The following is a 17,818-nucleotide window of genomic DNA, read 5'->3' as shown; positions in this document are numbered from 1 at the left end:
CCATTCATTCTTGTGGAACACCTAAAGGGTTAACAAAGTTTTTGTAAAATCTGTTTTGAATACCTTGAGGGGTGTAGTTTCTAAAATAGGGTCATTTTTGGGTGGTTTCTATTATGTAAGCCTCATAAAGTGACTGACTTTAGACCTAAACTGGTCCTTTAAAAATTTCCTGAAAAATTTCAAGATTTGCTTCTAAACTTCTAAGCCTTCTTACGTCCCCAGAAAATAAAATGGCATTCATAAAATGATCCAACCATGTAGTAGACATATGGGAAATGTAAAGTAATAACTATTTTTGGAGGTATTACTATCTATTATAAAAGTAGAGAAATTGAAATTTGGAAATTTACTAATTTTTGGTAAATGGCCTGGATAAGTAAAAGCATTTTAAAGTTATTACCACATAAAGTGACACATGTCAGATTTGCTAAAAATGGCCTGGGCAGAAAGGTGAAAAATGGCCCGGTCCTGAAAGGGTTAAAGACAGTGTGTCACTTCTATCTGTTTTTAGTGGTCATGTCTAAAAACCATTGTACAGATGGAAAAATTATACTAAATCCGCTGTGTATAAAATCTTGTGTGCTCATGATGCTTTGTGAGAACATAGAAGGTGCACAATATCAAGGAAAGAGGGGATCTACAGAAACTTTTTGTTGAAGCCCCTAAAGCCTTGCAAGCTTATTGTCAGATATTCCTGCTTGTACTGGGAGCAATTGGGACAACCTGTATATCACACAGAGAATAATTGTAATGCCGGTGTTCTGGCAAATCTCTATACCTTGCGAAAAGTCTAGTCCACACAGGAATCAGCTGGAGTAGGGTGTGCGCGGTGCTGCGCAAGCGCACATCCACCGACTTAGCAAAGAATTATTGCAGCGCCGCGATAGAAGTACTTCGTACACCGCGCGTGCGCACTTAGGGGTATAGAGATTTTGCAGTGCAAAATGTTTCATCAGATCTCCCTATCCCTGAGTGTGCAGGCGCCCACAAATCATCAGTTGCAGTTCAGCTCTACTATTTGGTGAGCTCGGTATCCAGCACTCAGCTCTGTGGTAAGGATGAACTGCAACTGATGATTTATGGGCGCGTGCGCACTCAGGGGTAGGGAGATCTGATTAAACATTTTGCGCTGCAAAATTTCCTGTACCCCTAAGTGTGTACGCGCGGTGTACGAAGTACTTCTATCGCGGTGCTGCAATAATTATTTGCTAAGCCGGTGGATGTGCGCTTGCGCAGCGCCGCGCACACCCTCCTCCAGCTGATTCCCGTGCTACCGCGTCACTTCCGGTATAGACTTTTCGTAAGGTATAGAGATTTGGCAGAACACCGGCCTCAGACATAGCAGGTTTCCTGCAGATTCCACTAAGTCTGTACCCAGCCTAAAGTGGACTTGTCATCAGCCCCATCTAAGCGCAACACATTATGGAGACAGGGCCCCTCTCTTGTTAGCCAAAATGCCACAAAAATATTGGTTCCAGGGCACAATATTTTTTGTGCCGTCTTGGCTAATGGTAGCATTTTCCGTGACGATTCCGCCATCATATTTACTGAAGACCCTTGTCTTGAAAATCACAGGGTGGACAGTCATGCATTTTATGTATATAGATCATTTTTGTTGCCTAATTTTAATTATACATTGGGATGTGTATACAAAAAAATTGTCTTTCAGAGTTTTGAACATTGTTTTCATTGTGTGTTTTTTTTTTTTTTTTTGCTCCTACTACTAGATCACTGACAACCTGGGCTCAGAAGCTGAAAAGAGCTCCGTGTAAAAAGTCTACCAAAATGGACCAGATTCCTGCTCATTCAGCTGAGTTACATTCTCCTTCTGATGTAAGTCATTCTCAGTATCCCTTGTTACATACAGTGAGTGCATACATTTTGGTGTAAATCCACATACAGCACTTTTGGTAGCAGACCTAGCCGCTAACCTTCTTGGTATTTCAAGGTGTCATATGTTCTAAAGCATTGCAAAATTCCAGAAATGTACATACAGGTTTCGGACCGCGCGTGTCGTAAATAGACGGTATAAAACAGGTTTTTTTCTTTCTCCCTTCAAAAAGGTACCGAGGTCTGCAGATGTCCTATTTATGGATATCCTGCAACTTGTAAAAGAATACAATAGTGTAAATCCGTATGGTTGTACTGCCCTGAAATGCACAGATTGTACTTACACGGCACTCCACCAACAACAGGCGTATCAAGGATATCCTCCGCAGCTTGTTTAATCCTTCGCGGCGAAGGTCCACATTCACACGCCAGTACACAGGGCTGTACGCCAGTACACTAGCAGTGAGTCTGCTAGTGTCCCAACTTCTTTTGATTTAGAAATTTCTGTGGATACAAGTGGCTCCCACCATAGTGAAGCTCCGATAACTGTTTAAAAGGTTTATTCAGTACATACTTACAAACATGCACTTTAAAATCGCATTAAAATCCCAGCGTCTTTTGCCTTGCCCGACCCAGGTTTCGCTCCTTGAGCTTCGTCAGGGGCACACATCATCTCTCCCTCCCCCTTCTCTTTTATTTAGTAGGTTAGTGTTAATCAAGCACCTGATGTGCTACTCAAAACGCCTCCTCTTTTTTTCTCTTTCACTTGACCCTACAATTGTATCTCTAAATTCTCAATGGGAAAAACCGCAGATCTCTAAGCCCTAATTCACAAGGGGATAGTTGTTCTACCAACTTCTGTAGCTATTTTAACACCGCTTGCAGATCAAAATCTACATTAAGACCCCCCGGTTGTAGCGTACTAAGTTCATATATCCACCTGCTTTCTTTTTTGTTGACTTTATCTAAAAAACTTCCTACCCTCCAATGGTTTTGTACTAATTCTACCCCCATGAATTTGAATCCCTCTGGATTCTTTTGATGATATTTTTTGTAGTGCGCCGAGACACCATGACTTTCCAGCCCCTTCTTGATATTTCTTATATGCTCTTGCACCCGAACTTTAAGGGGTCTGATGGTACGTCCTACATACTGGAGGCCACAAGGGCACTCCAGTACATATACGACCCTTTTGCTATGGCATGTCATCTCTCCCACTACTTCCAATTGCTTTCCTTTCACAACACTGTGTACTGTGGTGCTATTTTGTAATCTCTCTGTTCTTTTTCTATTTTTGCAGGCAATACAGAAACCACACCAATTGAAACAGTTTTTTCTTTTTTTACTTGTCTCCTCAGGTCGAATGGCACTATGTACTAGTTTATTCTGTAGATTAGGTGCTCTTTTATAAATGACCAGTGGTTGTGCGGGAATAACAGGTCCAAGTACTGGGTCATTTCTCAGGATCGACCAGTTTTTTTTATTGCGTTTTTTAGTTCCCCAGAACATTGTGTGAACTGGGTTATAAACGAAAAACGAAAATCTATTGTATTTTTCGCTGTTTTTGGGTTATTTGGGGTCTCCTCTCTTTGTTTTATTGTATCGATTATGCATCTTTCCAATTTTTCACTCTCATATCCTTTTTCTAGAAAGTGTTCTTTTATTTTTTTGCTTTGTTCTTTAAACATAGCTGTGTCAGTGCAGTTGCGGTGGATTCTCTGGACCTGTCCCTTGGGTATGTTATGAAGCCAGGGGGCATAATGGCAGCTGGTTAAATCTATGTACCCGTTGACATCTGTGAGCTTGAAGTAGGTCCTGGTTTTGAATTGTCCCTCATCTACATATATAGTTAGGTCCAGAAAATCCACAGAGACCGCACTAACAGTGCTAGTGAAACTTAAGTTCCATTCATTATTTTCTAAACCCCCAATAAACGTCTCTAACTGATTTTTTTTCTCCTTCCCATATTACCAGGCAATCATCTATATACCATTTCCAGATTTTTAATGTCCCACTCTCTTCATATTTATTCACCTTGGGGTCAATATAATATTTTTCCCACATGGTCATAAAAATATTTGCAAAACTGGGGGCGAATTTCACCCCCATCGCCGTTCCGACCCTCTGTAGATAATACTGACCCTTAAACCAAAAATAATTATGATATAGGCAGAATTCTACACAGCGTACAATAAAGTCCGCTTGTATTTTTGTCATGTCAGGGTCATCATACAGGGTATCTTTTATTGCTTGCAGTCCTTTGTTTTTTGGTATAATTGTATACAGGGAGGATACGTCGATGGTAGCCATCCACGTATTCTCCCTAACCACCTGTAGTTCTTTTATCATTTTCACCACACAACCACTATCCTTCAAAAATGACGGTGCTCGTGGTACGTATTTCTGTAAAATATTATCTATGTACTCCGTGATCCTACTAGTCAGGGAATTAATCCCTGACACTATAGGTCTACCTGGGGGGTTAATAAGGCTTTTATGGATCTTCGGCAGTACATAGATAATCGGGGTCGTAGGTAGTACAAAATCTGCAAACAAAAAAAGGTGAATAAATATGAAGAGTGGGACATTAAAAATCTGGAAAAGGTATATAGATGATTGCCTGGTAATATGGGAAGGAGAAAAAAATTAGTTAGAGACGTTTATTGGGGGTTTAGAAAATAATGAATGGAACTTAAGTTTCACTAGCACTGTTAGTGCGGTCTCGGTGGATTTTCTGGACCTAACTATATATGTAGATGAGGGACAATTCAAAACCAAGACCTACTTCAAGCCCACAGATGTCAACGGGTACATACACTCACATAAAGAATTATTAGGAACACCATACTAATACGGTGTTGGACCCCCTTTTGCCTTCAGAACTGCCTTAAAGGGGTTATCCCATCATAATGATCACTGTTAAATCTGTTAATGATTTGACAGTGATCATTTTTGTAAATATACTTTATTAACAAATTCCCACCGATTAGGAGAAAATTCATCCCCACTTACCTTATTGTTGTGACTCGGTCTCCCCTGGTTACGACCACCGCTCTTCCGCAAAATCCCGATGGTCGCGCTTGCCCAGAAGACTTCTTCTTTTCTCCCGGCCGGGCCACTCGCTGTCCTGACCGCGCACGCTGCCGCGCATGCGCGACGGTGACTTCTTCCCGGCCAGAATAGTACAGAGATGCGAACGCGCACGCCGGCTCTGTACTATACTGGCCAGAAATAAGTCACATTGCGCATGCGCGGCAGCGTGCGCGTTCAGTCCAGCGCGCGGCCCGGCCGGGAGAAGTCTTCAATCAAGATGAAGCCCGCCCCCAGCCAGAATCCAGGAAGTGAACGCGCGGTGGCAGCAGGTAAGTATAAAAACGCAAAGTGGGATAACCCCTTTAATTCTACGTGGCATTGATTCCACAAGGTGCTGATAGCATTCTTTAGAAATGTTGGCCCATATTGATAGCATAGCATCTTGCAGTTGATGGAGATTTGAGGGATGCACATCCAGGGCACGAAGCTCCCGTTCAACCACATCCCAAAGATGCTCTATTGGGTTGAGATCTGGTGACTGTGGGGGCCATTTTAGTACAGTGAACTCATTGTCATGTTCAAGAAACCAATTTGAAATGATTCGAGCTTTGTGACATGGTGCATTATCCTGCTGGAAGTAGCCATCAGAGGATGGGTACATGGTGGTCATGAAGGGATGGACATGGTTAGAAACAATGCTCATGTAGCCCGTGGCATTTAAACGATGCCCAATTAGCACTAAGGGGCCTAAAGTGTGCCCAGAAAACATCCCCCACACCATTACACTACCACCACCAGCCTGCACAGTGGTAACAAGGCATGATGGATACATGTTCTCATTCTGTTTACGCCCAATTTGGACTCTACCATTTGAATGTCTCAACAGAAATCGAGACTCATCAGACCAGGCAACATTTTTCCAGTCTTCAACAGTCCAATTTTGGTGAGCTCATGCAAATTGTAGCCTCTTTTTCCTATTAGTAGTGGAGATGAGTGGTACCCGGTGGGGTCTTCTGCTGTTGTAGCCCATCCGCCTCAAGGTTGTGCGTGTTGTGGCTTCACAAATGCTTTGCTGCATACCTCGGTTGTAACGAGTGGTTATTTCAGTCAACGTTGCTCTTCTATCAGCTTGAATCAGTCGGCCCATTCTCCTCTGACCTCTAGCATCCACAAGGCATTTTTGCCCACAGGACTGCCGCATACTGGATGTTTTTCCCTTTTCACACCATTCTTTGTAAACCCTAGAAATGGTTGTGCGTGAAAATCCCAGTAACTGAGCAGATTGTGAAATACTCAGACCGGCCCGTCTGGCACCAACAACCATGCCACGCTCAAAATTGCTTAAATCACCTTTCTTTCCCATTCTGACATTCAGTTTGGAGTTCAGGAGATTGTCTTGACCAGGACCACCCCCCTAAATGCATTGAAGCAACTGCCATGTGATTGGTTGACTAGATAATTGCATTAATGAGAAATAGAACAGGTGTTCCTAATAATTCTTTAGGTGAGTGTAGATTTAACCAGCTGCCATTATGCCCCCTGGCTTCAAAACATACCCAAGGGACAGGTCCAGAGAATCCACCCTCAACTGCACTGACACAGCTATGTTTAAAGAACAAAGCAAAAAAATAAAAGAACGATTTCTAGAAAAAGGATATGAGAGTGAAAAATTGGAAAGATGCATAATCGATACAATAAAACAAAGAGAGGAGACCCCAAATAACCCAAAAACAGCGAAAAATACAATAGATTTTCGTTTTTCGTTTATAACCCAGTTCACAAAATGTTCTGGGGAACTAAAAAACGCAATAAAAAAAACTGGTCGATCCTGAGAAATGACCCAGTACTTGGACCTGTTATTCCCGCACAACCACTGGTCATTTATAAAAGAGCACCTAATCTACAGAATAAACTAGTACATAGTGCCATTCGACCTGAGGAGACAAGTAAAAAAAGAAAAAACAGTTTCAATTGGTGTGGTTTCTGTATTGCCTGCAAAAATAGAAAAAGAACAGAGAGATTACAAAATAGCACCACAGTACACAGTGTTGTGAAAGGAAAGCAATTGGAAGTAGTGGGAGAGATGACATGCCATAGCAAAAGGGTCGTATATGTACTGGAGTGCCCTTGTGGCCTCCAGTATGTAGGACGTACCATCAGACCCCTTAAAGTTCGGGTGCAAGAGCATATAAGAAATATCAAGAAGGGGCTGGAAAGTCATGGTGTCTCGGCGCACTACAAAAAATATCATCAAAAGAATCCAGAGGGATTCAAATTCATGGGGGTAGAATTAGTACAAAACCATTGGAGGGTAGGAAGTTTTTTAGATAAAGTCAACAAAAAAGAAAGCAGGTGGATATATGAACTTAGTACGCTACAACCGGGGGGTCTTAATGTAGATTTTGATCTGCAAGCGGTGTTAAAATAGCTACAGAAGTTGGTAGAACAACTATCCCCTTGTGAATTATGGCTTAGAGATCTGCGGTTTTTCCCATTGAGAATTTAGAGATACAATTGTAGGGTCAAGTGAAAGAGAAAAAAAGAGGAGGCGTTTTGAGTAGCACATCAGGTGCTTGATTAACGCTAACATACTAAGGCTACTTTCACACTAGCGTTCGGGTGTCCGCTTGTGAGCTCCGTTTGAAGGCTCTCACAAGCGGCCCCAAACGGATCCGTCCAGTCCTAATGCATTCTGAGTGGAGGCGGATCCGCTCAGAATGCATCAGTCTGGCAGCGTTTGTCCTCCGCTCCGCTCAGCAGACGGACACCTGAACGCTGCTTGCAGCGTTCAGGTGTCCGCCTGGCCGTGCGGAGGCAAACGGATCCGTCCAGACTTACAATGTAAGTCAATGGGGACGGATCCGTTTGAAGTTGACACAGTATGGCTCAATTTTCAAACGGATCCGTCCCCCATTGACTTTCAATGTAAAGTCAAAATGGATCCGTTTGCATTATCATGAACAAAAAAAAAAAAAAAAAAAATCTTTTTTTTTTTTTTTTTGTTCATGGTAATGCAAACGGATCTGTTCTGAACGGATCTAATCGTTTGCATTATAGGAGCGGATCCTTCTGTGCAGATACCAGACGGACCCGCTCCTAACGCAAGTGTGAAAGTAGCCTAAATAAAAGAGAAGGGGGAGGGAGAGATGATGTGTGCCCCTGACGAAGCTCAAGGAGCGAAACCTGGGTCAGGCAAGGCAAAAGACGCTGGGATTTTAATGCGATTTTAAAGTGCATGTTTGTAAGTATGTACTGAATAAACCTTTTAAACAGTTATCGGAGCTTCACTATGGTGGGAGCCACTTGTATCCACAGAAATTTCTAAATCAAAAGAAGTTGGGACACTAGCAGACTCACTTGGTGTGTGCTGTAACTAAGTCCGTGATTGAGCCCTGTGTACTGGCGTGTGAATGTGGACCTTCGCCGCGAAGGATTAAACAAGCTGCGGAGGATATCCTTGATACACCTGTTGTTGGTGGAGTGCCGTGTAAGTACAATCTGTGCATTTCAGGGCAGTACAACCATACGGATTTACACTATTGTATTCTTTTACAAGTTGCAGGGTATCCATAAATAGGACATCTGCAGACCTCGGTACCTTTTTGAAGGGAGAAAGAAAAAAACCTGTTTTATACCGTCTATTTACGACACGCGCGGTCCGAACCCTTTATGTACATTTTATGAAAGTGTGATCGACCCCACAACACCCCTCGGACCTGCAGCAGATCTTTTGCGGACTGGTGATTAAGTATCTCTTTTTATTGCAAAATTCCAGAATGCCGAAGCTTCAGGATTAGGTCTTGAACAAACTTATAAAAACATCTTGTCACCTAGATACTCTTATATACTCTGAGCCACACTGAATTTTATAGGTCAGAGCTTTCACTGCAGCTTCAGACCCGATCACCTCCAGAGATCTTACAATGTATTGTATAAACAGGTTATAGAGGAGTAATAGTGGCTCTCCCGGATCTCACCCTGGGGTGGTGCTCTGTCTAAAGTGGTTCACCCAACCACTAGAAGGTAAAGGAATAGTAAAAGTAAAAAATAGGAAGGCACTCTATATCTGGTTTTTATAGGATTTTTATTTATAGTTGATTATTACAGAGGTTATTATTATTAAAAAAATTATTAAATAATTATTAAAAAGGTTATTACGATGGTTGTTTTCCTATTTTTAAAAATTGTGAATTAGGGGGATAAAGTGTGGTTGGTGACGGTAGGTATCCGAACTACAGTTGGTTTAAAAGTATTAGTTCATGGGAAAAAGGGGCAAAGTTGTTGTGCGTGGTGCTGGAAAAAATTTGGATGGTGGTGAAGGGAGTAGTGGTGGTAGTATTAGGTAAAATACGTAAGGATAGGTATAGGTATAGTCAATGAAAAAAAAAATAATTATCTAACAATCCGAAAATGTCCGAGAGATATAAAATGGTATTTAGTCCAAAAATATAAAATAGATAGAGAATAGTAGTCCAGAAAGGTGGTGAATTGGTCCAATGTCACTTGGTAGTATTACTGGTAATATTAGGTACTGTGGCGCTCGTTAATACAGCTGATGTTTTATGCCAGCAGAGGGGTTATGGTACAGTGTCCAAATTTTAGTGTTTACTTATTGCCGGTGGCGTCCCACACGGTAATTGTTTTTGTACTCACCCCGCGGTCCAAACTTCGTTAATGTATGAGTGAAGCGGCAGCCGGTGTAGTCCTCCGGAGACTTGCTTCCTCACGCTGTATGTTGCGCGCTCTTTGTGGCTGGATCGGCGTCTCACGTGATCTAGCACATGGTAGCTATGTTGCCGATCAGCTGGTACCTCTTATTCGTATGGTATTGTTGGTCGCATAGCATTTCTTCTGTTGTTGCGGTAATATTCCCAGGTTCTTTAGCGAAGGCGTGGGTATTGGTGGGTAGTCTCAAGGATGATGCCAGGTAGCCAGACGCGTTTCGAGGTGTTCCGACCTCTTCCTCAGTGGCCATGTTGGATTCATTAGGACTGCCCTCTTTTATACCCACTTGTTTTGTTGTCCGACCAAAAACCCAGCCTGGATATTGCTAATTGGAATTATGCACTTTATGTTGCGTTGTCATTTGTAATGCATTTGTTTAAAGTTACTGCGGTTTTTCCTTCCTGGTATCGTTTTGCCTATCTATTATGATGTTATTTTAGGTCGGATTGGGCTATTCTATCTATTTATTTATTTATTTTGGGTCCTTTTGGTAGATGTTCTGAGCTGTACTTGTTCTTCTTTTGTTTTAGAGCGTAATGTTTTTGTCCCAGGAATTGTTATATTTCTGTTGTGGAGGCTTTTAGCAAGAAAGAGGGTTCAGAAATCTAACAGATTCACTGTTGTATTGTCTATGGCGTATAAAATGCAGGTGTGTTTTCAGTGCGTTTTTTTGTCTACTTGTGTTGTTTAGCTCCATGGTTGGATCTGATGTTTTATTTTGTTTCTAGGGTATATAGAAGTTGAAATTTCGATAGTTATAGTGGCTAGTAGAGCTGGTTGTCTTATTTGTATCTGATTGTGCATGTGGTTCACTGTGTATTGATGGGTTGTAGTGTTTGTCTTATTTTGATGGTGTTGGTCTAGGGGTGTGGGCGAGAGACCCCTATCAAGGGACGGACGAGGTGCTGGTAAAACAGCCGGACTTTGTCTGTCCATCAACGGGGGATGCTAAACAAATGACATTTGCTGCCTTTGAAAAAGTGGAAATTAGTTGGAGAGGGGGTGACCACTTATCAAAAATGTCCAGACAAGAATCCAGGAGAATCTATGACTTTGAAACAATAATACCAGACGGTCTAAATGAAGAACTTGAATTATTCGGATTCCTATGATCTAAATCCCAATGTTTCTGGCGCTTGCCCCCCGTTGATGGACAGACGAGGTCCGGCTGTTTTACCAGCACCTCGTCCGTCCCTTGATAGGGGTCTCTCACCCACACCCCTAGACCAACACCATCAAAACAATTACCGTGTGGGACGCCACCGGCAATAAGTAAACACTAAAATTTGGACACTGTACCATAACCCCTCTGCTGGCATAAAACATTGTATTAACGACGCCACAGTACCTAATATTACCAGTAATACTACCAAGTGACATTGGACCAATTCACCACCTTTCTGGACTACTATTCTCTATCTATTTTATATTTTTATATTTTTGGACTAAATACCATTATATATCTCTCGGACATTTTCGGATCTTTTTCGGATTGTTACATTTATTTTTAATTTTTTCATTGACTATACCTATCCCTATCCTTACATATTTTACCTAATACTACCACCACTACTCCCTTCACCACCATCCGATTTTTTTCCAGCACCACGCACAACCATTTTGCCCCTTTTTCCCATGAACTAATACTTTTAAACCAACTGTAGTTCGGATACCTACCGTCACCAACCACACTTTATCCCCCTAATTCACTATTTTTAAAAATAAAAAAACAACCATCGTAATAACCTTTTTAATAATTATTTAATAATTTTTTAATAATAATAACCTCTGTAATAATCAACTATAAATAAATATCCTATAAAAACCAGATATAGAGTGCCTGCCTATTTTTTACTTTTTTACTTTAACTATTGTATAAACAATCGCATGTACTTTTGGGGCTAAAAAAAAAAGTTAAATATTTTTAAAAGTATTTTTAACCCCACCCCCAAATAGTAAAATAAAGCCATCTTCCTGTATACTGCACAATAAAAAATTAAATTTAAATGCTATCGCCATTAAAGGGGTTATCCCATGACTAATGTAAAAAATGAAAATCAGACATCATATAATACATGATGATCTCTTTCTAACAAAGCTAGAACCAGCCCTGTACCTCACATGGATCCAGAGATCTCCCCATTCATTGCTCTGCTAGATTTATATCAAGCTGACAGCTCAAGGGGAGTGTCTTTTCTGCTGCAGCTAAGAGGGCGTGTCTCAGCTCTACCTATCACAGCTCAGGAGGCAGTTGAGGAAGAAAAACAAAATACCAGAGTTGCATTTTTATTTTTATTTTTTTGGTTAATTTCACCCCCCTGCTCCTTCAATGAAAAATAAAATTAGTTAAAGGTCTCAATATGGCAACACCCTTTACTAACCATTTTTTTAATGGTATAAGTAGTAAGACACAAAAACGAAATAAATTCTCCATAATCATATTGACTAGTGCACTGTTAACAGTTTAAAAACTAAACCCTAAAAACAGTGACAACACAACTGTGTTTTTTTTTTTCCATGGTGTAACAGAAATCCTTTTTTTTTTTTTTTTTTTTTCAATGCATTCATTTATTGTTATGTTAAAATTATTGTTTTATCTGAGACATTGGTGGCATATCCTAGCGATGTTGGGTAGCTGGGAGTTCCACCTCTGGGACCTGCACCTATCTCTACAATGGGGCCCCCAAGTGAACAAGTGCACTCTGTGCAAGCACAGCCACCTTCCATTAACTTCTATGGGAGTTTTGAAAATAACCAACCTATGGCTTGGCTATTTCCAGAACTTCCATAGAGGTGAATGGGGAGGCGGCTGTACATGCACTTCTTTAACTTCTATGGAAGTTCCAGAAATAGCCAAGCACATTCGCTCGGCTGTTTTTGGAACTCCCATAGAAGTTAATGGGGGCCCTGTTCTAGAGAGAGTGCGGGTCCCAGAGGACCAATGTATAAGATGACACAACCCCTTTAAATTTCCAAGTAGTCTGACAATGGCTTATTCCTCTTTCCTTATTGAAGTAACCCTGCACACTTGGGAGAACTAAGTATTCGCCAAATGAGTGTTCAGCAGACAGTTTGTTTAACCCCTTGTAAAAGTGTAGAAAAACAATTTTTATTTGCCATAGTAGAGCATTCTATGTTAAGAGGGGGTTCCTATGTTCAGGATACTCATCTCATGGCAAGAGAGTAGAGCTCCGGGGGTACACGTCTTGCCCCACATTACACAGACAACCAATTTGAACAGGCACTGACTATTTTACCTTGTGGTGGCACTTTGGGGAAATTAAACACACTGCTTGGTTTCACCACAAATCACAGCTGATCAATGGGAGTTCCAGCAGGGGTGACTTTGTGATCTGCTTATTTTTAAAAGAACCTCTGAAGGGGTTTTCTGAGCATTTTAGGGCTCATGCATACAAGTGTAATGGCTCAGTGTCGCGCTGTGGACCGCAAGTAACAGTCTGCAATGCACGTGCCCTCTCCGCGTGCACTCCATATGCAGATATGGACCCATTGATTTGAATGGGTCCGCGATCCACAACATACATCCAAAGATAGAAGATGTTCTATCTTTTTGCGGTGCGTAGGCACGGATGCGGAAGTTGTTCTTTCGTGGACTTCCGATCTGTGCCTCCACTCCGCAAAAGATAGGTGAAGTCCTATCTACGGTCATATCTTGCGGATCGCAGACCCATTCGGGTCCGCATCTGCAAATTAAGTGCTCGCATATTGTGGACAGGCCATTTACGGTCCGCAATACAGGCACTGAGCCATTACGCTCATGTGCATGAGTCCTTATACTGATGACCTATCCTCAGAATAGGCCATCAGTATCTGATTGGTGAGGGCCGACTCCCAGCAACCCCACTGATGAGCCTCTTCAAACAGCTAGCTCATCGGCATCCTGAGGATAGGTCATTGGAATAAAACCTTCATAAAAGCCTTTAAGGCTGGCCTAAAGCTGAGAACCCCTATAATATGTTATGTCCGATAAAGACTATCCTCATTTTGTGAGGCCCATTTTGTAAAGGTTACCTTTGGATGAAAAACTTTGCCCTGCTTCCCGGAATGATTCATCAGTAGTTTCTATGATCACAACACACAGATAACATGTTTTGTGATCGTGCACAAATTGCACACATTTTCTATTCCTTCTCAAAAATTATTATTATTATTATTATTATTATTATTATTATTATTATTATTTGTATTTATTTATTTTTCGATGTGTTTCAGCTGGAATGCACAGATGGTTCATCAAATACATTTTACCTCAACAATCGGACAGAAAGTGTAAATTCTTTATTTTCTGGGGGATCTGGTAAATACGCTTGAATATAGTACTGGATATTGTGTTCTTTCTTCGCTGAAAATGAAAACCATGAAACTATGAATTCATTATGTTAATAGGGTTTACATACTGGATGATGGATGACAAGGAGATGTACCATCCTTTGCCTGAACATTTTGAAAGTGGATTCTCAAAACTTTTTACACCCAAAGAGGTATGTGTTCTGTATATTCTGGTTCTGTGTATTTACTGTATTTAGCGTATGCAGTTTATAAGCAGATGAGGTGGTGGGAATTAAAATGGCTTACCTGCCATGATTTCCATTGGTCCCATTGATGATCATTGCACTTTTTTTTTTCAAATTCATCCCTCCGTTCTTTATGTGTGAATCCCAATACCTTTTGGTACTCTATAAGGTAATGCAGAGGCAATGTCCATCGGGATGGAGACCTGGTATCAGGGTTGCCAACCGTCCAGAAATTCCTGGACAGCCCATAAAAATAGGCAACATTTTTCCTGTGTCCGTGAAAAAAAATGAATTTTTTAGGCTGCTGGTGCATGACTAGATTATTTTGGTGTTAATTGTCATGATTTTACGGCTCACAGTAAATGCTGGTAATGAGCTCTTATCAGTATATTGAACTATAGACATGGATTACTTACAATCTTTATCATGGTTTTCCAATTTGTCCGTAAAAAATGTTGGCTGTCCGTGATTTTTGGATAAGTGGGATTCTGGTTGGCAACCATTCCTGGTATTAACCAAAAAAGCGCACGTTATGAGGCAACTGAACTCTTAAAAGTATAGCATTTTTCCAAAAAGAATACACTCCCTAAATACATATATAGTATAAATGAAATTAGTTTAAGGGTACTTTCACACTAGAGTTTGATTTTTCCGGTATTGAGTTCCATCATAGGGGCTCAATACCGGAAAGAAACGCTTCTGTTTGTCAATGGGGACAAAACTGAACAGAATGGAATGTTTCAAAATGCATTCCTTTCCGTTTAGTTGCGTTCCCAGACCGGAGAGCAAACCGCAACATGTTGTAGTTTGCTTTCCGTCCTGGGATGCGGATGCAAAACGGATTCGGCATTAACCCAATGCAAGTCAATGGGGATGGATCCGTTTTCTCTGCCACAATACAAAACGGATCCGTCCTCCATTGACTTTTAATTGAGTTAATGACGGATGCTTCTTAGCAATGTTAAAGATAATACAACCGCATCCGTTCATAACGGATGCAGATGGTTGTATTATCAGTAGCGGAAGCGTTTTTGCTGAACCCTGCCGGATCCAGTAAAAACACTAGTGTGTAAGTAGCCTAAGTAGACTATCATATATAATATAAAGGATAAATGTCAGTACCATTTCTTTTCTTTAAGGCTGGAGAAGTGATGATTCCGTCTCTAACAGATATATATCACCAGAAACAAAGAGGCCATGGGCAGGGCTCTGTCTGGGAACCTGTGTCTCCTTCTGAGCACACTCATCCTCCAGAGGTAAAAATCACATTGACATACAGGTCTGCGTGTAGTAAAATGGAGTTACTGGTCACCATTATGTGAAATCACTATGAATGTGAAGTTCAAGATCGGAGCAGCCGAGTGGGGAACATGCATTACATGATGATGGACTTAGATGATTTAAATGTTTTCCTATTTTGGGGTTAAGGTGCCTTCGGATATGTTCACATGTATGGGATACGATGCAGGTTTTCTGACCTGTTTTTCAGGTTGAAAATCCACAGTGTGTTATAGTAGTGGCAAAGTGGATAAGATTGGGGACGGGGGCGTTTGTTTTTGTAAAGCCCTCTTTTTCTTCGTAATCATGAAGACGGAATAAAAAACTATAGCCCAGAGGCCCGCTGAATGGGTTGTCCAGCTTTTTAAAATTTGAACCCCACCCTGTTGTACCTGTTGAAGAAATCCTACACACCTGCTCCATTCCAGGTCATTGGCTCCTTTCAGCGATCATCTGGTCCCTGTCCTGTAAACTTCTGGATGAATGGGGTCAGGTGAGCTGCTGCACTCAATGACTGCCCACACCCGTCACTTGTCCCCACGTAGCACGTCACCGCTGCGTCCCATGACACCTGGGGACACTTCATTGCTGAGGTAAGTCATTGGCACACATGACCCTGTCTGTCCAGAGGTTTGCAAGACAGAACTGGAAGACCGTTTTGACGGCAAGCAAGTGATTTTTTTTTTTCAGCAGGTGCAACAGGCTGGGGTTCAAAGTTAAAAAAAAGTCTGGACAACTTCTTTAAGCATTAGGATATGTTCACACAACGACTGGAAGATTCATTTTTCATGCAGTTTTTGATTCAGTTTTTTAACATATTTTTATTTTATCCAGTGGCTATTGTACTTCAATACGGAACTGCATTTTCATCTTGTGCTTTTTGGTGAGAATCTTCTCATAAAACATGCAAAAAAAAACAACACACGTACGAAGCGTTTTTTTGACGCTTCATATTAATTTCAATGGGAGATTCAGCGTGGATTACACCTCAAGATGGGGCATACTGCTTCTGTTTTCCACTCTTGGGCCAGTTTCCACGACTGATTTTGAAAAACACGCCTAAAAAATCGGCGATGAATACACGTTTTTCAGCGTGAAAAAAGTGTGTTTTTTTTTATGCGTCTTTTTTTTTTTTTTTTTTACCAATTGGTTTAATACAAAGCTGAGTTTTCAGCTTGAGTTTTTTGAAGCAGATCTGTGCCAAAAATGTGGCGAAAATGCACACAAAACGCATGGACTTTCATTGAGCTGTTTTTTTCTGCTTCCTATTCATTTCAATGGGAGATTCAGCGCTGATTCTGTCCCAAGATAGGGCACGATGCTTCTTTTTTCCACTTGTAAAAAAAAAAAAAAGCAAGTTCTGCCTACCATTTGAAATGGTGTTTTTTTTAGCAGATTTTGAGGCAGAAATGCTCTAAAATCGGCGCCAAAAAATTCTGTGTGAACTGGCCCTTACAACGAATGGGATGCTGTTTTGGGGTGTCTTTTGGAGCTGATTTTGACAGAAATGTGCCACTCAACCCTTAGAGTCTACGTACTTGTTTTCTGCCAGTTAGTAATCGCTTGGTGTATTCTGATAAATGCTCACATCGGGGTCAGCAATGGTCATGATCATGGTCAAGTATGATTTACTATTTTACTTTGGGGTGTATGAGCAGGAAATTATTTGTTATACAGGTTCCTGGGCTGGTTTTAGCAATTAGTGATCAGATCCTGAGCATACAGGCAAGCCGATTACTTTAAAATGGTTTAATACATAGTATGCTGGGCTCATGATATGTCCTCCCGTTATTAGATATTGACATTGGATCCAACGCTACACAGAAAGCCTTCTCACAATGCAGTATCTTCCAAATCTCAATGTAATGAGAGCTACGCGGCCCCTGTGACGCCTGACTCCATTTTAGAAAATCCTTCTTACAATCAGGATGATGAAGAGACTGCTTCGAATACTTCATCTTTGTTGGGTGATTCCTCAAATAGGTCACCCCAGTGTCTAACAGCAGGCGATAAGCAGTGGAAATCCACCAGATACAAAGTGAAGAAAAATATAGACTACCAGCTGTGTCATGGAGGCGCTAGCAGTGATGAAAGGATGAACTGTACCGAGGATGAAGCAAACAGTTTGGCGTCGTCTCCACTATCTCAATCGCCATTGCCGCCTGCAGACAAAACGCCTTGCTCCTCTGGCATCTATCCTATGGACCATCCCGTAATGCTTTCCAAGTAGGTGCTGTGTAGGTACTGATTATTGATCCAACAGTAATTAATGGCTTGTATGTATCAGATCCAAACATTTTTAAAAAAGCTGCTTTCAGTGAGCAAAATGGACAATTCTGAAAATGAAGCAATGTTTCCTGGGGAGACGGTTCCGAAATGCTGCATGCCATACTGGTCCTCTTTCACACCATGTATTT

General features: G+C 41.2%; 1 protein-coding gene across 2 annotated transcripts in view; it reads left to right on the top strand.

Moving 5' to 3' along the window:
• Nucleotides 1-17,818, top strand: part of MPHOSPH9 (M-phase phosphoprotein 9) — a 117,024-nt gene that overhangs the window by 15,763 nt on the left and 83,443 nt on the right. Inside the window, exons 6-10 of one of the 2 annotated variants that reach the window (XM_040416189.1) lie at nt 1,728-1,833; nt 13,822-13,906; nt 13,996-14,090; nt 15,263-15,379; nt 17,197-17,627. In XM_040416189.1, coding sequence (XP_040272123.1) covers nt 1,728-1,833; nt 13,822-13,906; nt 13,996-14,090; nt 15,263-15,379; nt 17,197-17,627 — 834 coding nt within the window. The remainder of the gene's footprint in view (nt 1-1,727; nt 1,834-13,821; nt 13,907-13,995; nt 14,091-15,262; nt 15,380-17,196; nt 17,628-17,818) is intronic. The other variant, XM_040416190.1, reaches the window with a different exon arrangement.

Source organism: Bufo bufo, chromosome 2, assembly GCF_905171765.1.
Source record: "Bufo bufo chromosome 2, aBufBuf1.1, whole genome shotgun sequence".
In the NCBI taxonomy this organism is placed as follows: Eukaryota; Metazoa; Chordata; class Amphibia; order Anura; family Bufonidae; genus Bufo; species Bufo bufo.
This window is presented reverse-complemented; position numbering and strand designations above follow the sequence as displayed.